General features: G+C 38.0%; 1 protein-coding gene across 1 annotated transcript in view; it reads right to left on the bottom strand.

The window, feature by feature from the left end:
• Positions 1-2,154: 2,154 nt before the first annotated feature.
• The window catches only part of LOC109933409 (glutamate receptor ionotropic, kainate 1), a 289,847-nt gene continuing 284,779 nt past the window's right edge, over positions 2,155-7,222 (bottom strand). Inside the window, exon 17 of the mRNA XM_048602822.1 lies at positions 2,155-2,310. Coding sequence (XP_048458779.1) covers positions 2,155-2,310 — 156 coding nt within the window. The remainder of the gene's footprint in view (positions 2,311-7,222) is intronic.

Here is a 7,222-nt window from a genome sequence, read left to right as displayed (position 1 = left end):
GCAACTATTCATCCTCACAACCAAATCATTATCAACGCCTTTGTCTGTCCAACTGTTCCTCTTTCGCTTTGGTCTCTATCCTATTGTTTACTCCCTACCCCACCCCCTCCCTATTTTCTGCATATAAACTGATGTTTTCCCAGCTACCATCAGTTTTGAGGAAAGGTCACCAGACCCGAAATGTTAATTCTGATTTTTTTCTTCACAGACGCTGTCAGACCTGCTGAGCTTTTCCATCAACTTCTGTCTTTGTTCCTGATTTACAGCATTCACAGTTCTTCTGGTTTTAATGTAAAGTGCATGTTCAGGAACAGGTGAAAGAGAGTCAGACTAAAATAAACAAGCTGCTTTTGTTCATGATAGCCATGTATATTGAATAGCTTGTGGCTGTAAATGTTGGTTCATGTATTTTTTTTCTGTTTTAGTAATGTAAACAGATGTTTCAAAAAATTTGTTTCTGTAATTGTACTCGAGAATTTGTATACTTCGGGTGTGGTTGTATGATCTATTAAGTAGAAATTTCCAATTTAGAGGCAAAAGCTTAAAGCCAGCACATGTTACAACTTCTATTTGAAGTTGGATTACTAATATCTTCAATAGAGATTAAATCTTGAACTTTATTTCATATCTATATGGAGCAACAGCAAACAATATTTGAATGTGTACCTTTTCTTCAAATAGAATCAAAGGTCAGGACCTCTCACCCACACAAACTTCAGCCATCCTATGGATGTACAAGGTCAGCTTGATGTAATTTTCAGATGGGCTTGTAAGTGGGCAGAGGAAAAGTTGGGGTCCTTTCTGTCAATTATCAGAAGTTGTTTGCAATTCAGTGATTTCTACCAGACAGTGAGCACCTTCCTCACAAAGGTGAAGTTTCTTTCACAGGTGTGGGTGTAGAGAGGGAAAGGCCAGGAAAATTAGCCCTGTTTATCCAGGTTCGAAAAAGTACTGCAGCATACTACAAGCCAGTGCTTGTAGCCCTCCAGTGATGGTTCCGCCTAGCTGCTCTCTGTTTCCCCATCAATCTGGTCTGATCTTGTAGGAGCTGCGTGATTTCCTATCTTTCCACTATTGGTAAATTGCAATGGAGGGCCCATTTGGCGCCCACCGTTCACCAACTAATACCAAGGTCCAAAACTCTAAATGTTTTGTTATTCCCAGCACTGGTCATTGTTCAACAAATAACCTCCTATGTTGCACTGTTCTATCATCTGAAGTGTTCATTTATTAAAAAGTCTGAACATATTGAGAAAGTACAACTAGATTCATGAATAGTCATCATGATTTGTTTTTATTCAGGAAACAAGTAAAAACAGAATAAATCAAGGCTTAAATTGCAGAAACAACAAAACTCAAAATTGACCATTTTTAATCCCTCTGCACTCTTATGCATCTAAACTTAAACATTCACTAAGTAGAGTAGCTGAACAAATTTACAGTTTTTGTATATTGTTTCCAAGTTCCCACAATAAAATCCAAAGAGCCTACTTTTTTACGAAATAAAGTTTTGCATCAGAGCCATCTGTGGGTGGAGGGACAAGTCAGTGAACTTCCAGATCACTTTACTTTGGGTGAAAATAAAGGAGGTTGCACTTAGTAAACAACATAATGGAGAGAAATGATTTGTATTACAAAAATTTTGTGGGAGTTGAACACACAGTGAGCTCAGCAGAAAATTGTATAACTTAGAATGTTTAAATCTTATATTAAACCTTGTTCTTTAATCGACAATCTGTAGTAGCTGTATTGGGTGACAGTGATTAATAAAGAGAAGAATGTAACCTTGATTATGTTTACCTATTTATATTTGAATAAACTAATTTCATTAAACATTAAAGCAGCAAGAAAAAATGTCTTACAACAGCTAGCACTCAGAGATACTTGCAAGATTCTAAGCTCTCAGTTACAGTGTCTCTTTACATAATGATATCAATTGCAACTTCTGCAAAAGAAAAAATGATTGATCGCAACATCTTTCACATTTTCTTCATTTGATAACTTAGAAAAAAAGTCAGTATAAAGAGTTTCTCAATCACAACATTTTGTTTTCTGTCAACAAGTCCAATAATCCATAATATTGTCCATGAGGTAAACAGTATAATTGCAGATAACATCAAATAGTGTCATCTGCCGAGAGTATAGTTGCCAGCTTCATGTTATTGTCTCTTTTCGTATAATTCGCCTTTGATGACACATGAGGATGCTTGACAACCCATATTTTCTTCTGGTTCTGGAATTTTTGTTCAATTTTTTGTGACACCTAAGTGAAACACGAAGCTCCTCGATCACTGTGCTGAATGCAAAGCACTAGGAAGTAAGAGCAAGAGCAAATACTTTGTACTGGGCATCACTTTGTTATATGTTACAAGTCTCATGTCTGCGCACACTTCCTATCAAGTCATTCATTACAAATTTTCTTATCTATAACTAGAATGGAAACTACCTATGTAAAGTTGTCAGATCATAATGAGACCTTACACCAGGGATGGCACCATTCTTCAATCTTGCACTGCAGAAAATCCCTTGGTTATAACTTCCCATATGCACTACACAGAAGATCAACCAGTAGTCATGTATTCTGTTATTATTTTGTATTATTTATAATTGACACTGTTAGTGGAATGAGACATAGCCCTGTGTTAGCATTCACATTCTCAGTCAGAAGATTATGGGTTTGAGTCTTACCCCAGACAACTGTGTCAAGAATAGACAAGAGTTCTAGTTTCTGAATGGTGGGATACCGTTCTAGGAGATTCTTGTATCTATAGAAGGTGTGTGCGACCCAACGTTCCCTGTAAAATGTTGTTGCTATGCACTTTAAAGGTTTTTTTCAATAAGTGGCCGTTTAGATTTTGTTGTATGATCAGGCACAGGCTTGCAAGTCACACTCTAGGCTACTGCATGGCCACATGTGTGCACCTTGGTGGGAACATTAGTTTGGGCCCCTGTCCCACTTTACTGAGCCAGTGCCACAGGATAGGCTAAAGTAATCTTTCATAAGGAAACAGTCCAGAGGTAAATGAAGAAGTAGTCCAGAATCAAGAAAAAGAAGATAATGTAGGAATGAGGTAAAAAATACAAAGATCAGTTCTCTGCAAGCCTTTTTTTTTCAGATGGAGTAACGTAGAGCAATGTTCATTTTTGACATTAAACTATTACCTAGTGTTCTTGATAGTACTGGTTGGCCACCCATTGTGAACTCTCCCTCTGGAACAGTAAGCTGGCCCAGCAGATAAACATCTCCAAATCAAGGTTGTTGACTTGCTCATCGAGCTGGCTTGTTCTCGTTCAGACATTTCATCATCGTGCTAGTTGACATCATCAGTGGAGCCTCCAAAGAAGCGATGTTATTCTACTCCACTTGAAATTTATACTGTTTGATCCGTTATGGTGAGTAGTATCATTTCGGGTTTTGACCTGTATGGGTTTGTATATGGGGTCCAATTCTTATGATTGTTGATTGCATTATGGGTGGAGAACCATGCCTCTAGAAATTCCTGTGCATGTTTATGTTTGGCTTGGGCTACAGTGGTTACTTTGTCCCAGTTAAACTGATGGCCTCGTTGTCTGAATGTACCAATATTAAGGAGAGTTCATTGTGCTGTTTTGCTGCTAGTTGATATTCGTGTATTCTGATGGCTAGTTTGCTTCCTGTCTGTCGGATGTAATGTTTGTGGCATGGTTGTTGCATGGTATTTTGTAAACCACATTGGTTCTGCATGTTGTGGGAATGGGGTCTTTAATCCTTGTAAGTGTTTGTCGTAGAGTGGCTGTGGGTTTGTGGGCCACCATGATTCCTCGTGGTCTTAGGAATCTTGTTGTCAGTTCCGATATGTTCTTGATGTATGGCAGTGTGGCCAGTGTGTTAGGGCCCTAGCATGAGGCTCCACCTAGCACGGTGACGAAATGTCTGAACAAGAACAAGCCAGCTCGATGAGCAAGTCAACAACCTCAGCCACAACCCAAACTACAGACCTTTGCCAAAATTTTGATCTCCAAATCAATGCTGACACTTTTGACCATTACAGTAAGTAGTCTTCCTTAACTGGTTTCCCCAACTAAACTCATTCCTCTGACCTGCTGTGCTTTTCCAGCTCCACATTTAATGACTCTAGCATCCAGCATGTGCAGTCCTTACTGTCTCCCATCCTACACATACTGTACAACCTTTCCCCAAGCCCCACTACCACAACCACCCTGCCGTCAGAAAACCCAAGTGTGAATGTCAGTAAAGAAGAGAACTTGGATTTTTTTGTATGGTTGAGAATATGACATTATGGTATACTGGATTTGTCCAAACAGTGACTTTAAATTGTATTAAAAATAGAAATTACAATCATGCTATGAACAAGCACTTTGAGAACATATTTTTTGTTCAACTATACTATTATTTACTGAAAAAGTTAAGGATCTCCAATTACTTAAAACCATTACCTACTTATCATTGGTACCAAAACTGTTTCATCATTTCCACGCAGGCTTTGTAATGTTTATAATTAAATTGCTTCTATAAACTCAGAGAAGGAGGCATATCCAAACAGCAATGACACAGCTAAGAATAAAGGGTGGCCCATGACTACTTTGGCACTGTAGAATAATTACAATATTCATATAGATATGAGACGATGAATGTCTTTGAGGGTGAATGTGATAAATTTGGCAAACTAAATCACAAAGGATCGATAACCTGCACTTAGATGTGGCTGGGTCACATGATCAGACTGTTCAATCAGGTGTATAAAACAGAGTCAAGTGACTTTGTGAGTATATTTGTAGAAAAGGGAAATGACATTTCACCAGAACTATAACTGCAGAGAACTTGAACAGTAATTATAATTGCAGATTGCAAATTGAAATGCCAGCAATATTTAACTTCTGTCAGTTTGGATGAGACGAAGTGATGAGGCATTTGGTATTTCTTCTAAATGATGAATTGACCTGACCAAAACGGATTTCATCCACTTGTGCCAATATATTTCTGTAGTTAAGATGCCAAACCAATTAGAGGAGATTTCAGAATCTTTGGTTAATTTTATTCATGTCCTACCACATAACTAACTGTAAAAACCAGACAGTGCTTGCGACAGGGCTCTTATTTATCAGGACACATTAAAGTTAGCAGCTTATTTTTCATTAACCTCAATGAGATATGGAAATGTATGAGGAAGTATGTGTTGTATAATAGGAAACCATTTTGAAAACCTGACTTCAGATCAGTGGAATATAGTGAATGTTTTACTACAGATCACATTATTACAGCTACAGGTTATTGTGACTGAACGATAAGACTGTAAGATTGCACAATGTAGAGAAGGTATAGTATCTGTGCATTTCTTACAATGTTTCTCTGAGAAGAAAAGCCAATACCCAATAAGAAACTGTTAGCTATCAAAATAGGCCTTTTGGTGGAAAGGTTTGGAACTTGAATCTCTGAAAAACAAATTAGTAGTCTGTTTATAAGTTATGGTTGGTAATAATGCAATAATATGTCTGGCACATTTGTTTCTGAAGCAGAAGGCTGTGAGTAAAAAAAAGACACTGCTCTAGGGATTACATTAGAAATGATTTCTGATGAAGGGTCTAGGCCCAAAACGTCAGCCTTCCTGCTCCTATGATGCTGCTTGGCCTGCTGTGTTCATCCAGCTCTACACCTTGTTATCTCAGATTCTCCAGCATCTGCAGTTCCTACTGTCTCTGCTCTAGGGATTGACTGTTGAATAGGCTGATACTCCAGCTCAGCACGGAAGGAGTGTCAGAAATATTGGGCGAGATTTTAACTAATTCAAAACCCACTCACTTGCACTGTCAGAATGGGATCAGCAAACTTGCACATGTTAAGTTGACGGCATCCCTTGCAATTTCAGGATGCTATATCAGTTTTTGAATAGGAACATGACAATATTCTGCAGTTATGGCTAATATTCTGCAACCTTGGAACTGATTAATAGCTGAATTATTTCAATTGTTGGACTCTTGCTGATGGAAATTGGCTGCTGCATTTGCTCAGAGCAAGAACTAAAAATAATGAATTGATAGTGAAGCAGTCGGGTACATAACATGCAGGGTTGTACGTGCAGATTCCTTCTATCAGAAGAACAACAAACGAATCTAAAGCAGAGGATGTGGTACAAAAAGTCAGGATAATGGTTAACACAATTTTTATCTGCATTAGGAGTCAAATATCAGTTGGGACACAAATATAATCTTTCTAGGACTTCCCGGTGACATTAATGAATGAGAATAGGAATGTTGCGAAGAAACGTTGTTTTGTTTTTAACTACAACAAAGTCGGATGTGGTCTTTGTCAGGTGGAATTAGAATTAGAATGTAATATTCTTTGCTGAACAAGGTAACAAAGGGATGGATGGTATCGAAATGACGTTACAAGAAAAAAAATGGCAGGCTTAAATTATCCTGGTGTGTGAAAGAAATGATACAAGTCTTATTATGGTTCTCCGGCAGCTATTCTCAATAGCTGACTTAGATTTGCTAGATGATTAGAGAAAAAATACATGTAATTTCCTTACTGAAAGAGAAAGGGATTGGAGTCAAAATGGGAGGAGAATGAAGCAGTGAATCTCATCTCAGTTGGGGAAGTATCATCTGAGTGATGATAAATGAGCATTTTGAACTTTAGGAATTTGATGGATCTCGTCCTGAGCTGACAGCAATATTAACATCCTTTAGCCAAGCTTTTATCCAAGATGACACTGACTCCTGTATTCCAGGGGCTTTAACTTTGGTAATCAGCCTTTTATGTGGTTCTTGTAAAGTGCTTTCTAAAATTTATATCAAGTACATCCTCTCAATTCCCTTAATCAATCTTCTCCAACATATCATCAGAATATTCAATTAGACTAAGCAAACACAATTTGTCTTTTACAAATCCGCACTGGTTCTCCTTAGTCACTTGGAGAGACTTTGGTTAACTATCACTGATCTTAAACTGACTGGCTGTCGTTAGAAGGAATATTCTTGTATGCTTCCTCCATTAATGGTGACATATTTCTCACTCTCCAATTCTCTGGCACCTTCGCATATCTAGGGATGATTGGAAGACTGAGGCAAGTTCTTCTGCTGTCAACGCTCCCGTTTTCTTTAATAACCTGGAATGCAAACCCATATGGACCAGACAACTTATTTGTTCTAAGCATAGCCTGCCTTTCTGGTATGTTTTTGCTATCAACGTTCATCCCATTTATTATTCTACCATTTCCGC

This window comes from Rhincodon typus, chromosome 11 (genome assembly GCF_021869965.1).
Source record: "Rhincodon typus isolate 14 chromosome 11, sRhiTyp1.1, whole genome shotgun sequence".
Lineage (NCBI taxonomy): Eukaryota > Metazoa > Chordata > Chondrichthyes > Orectolobiformes > Rhincodontidae > Rhincodon > Rhincodon typus.
Note: the sequence above shows the minus strand (reverse complement) of the source record. Positions and strands in the feature narration are given on the sequence as shown.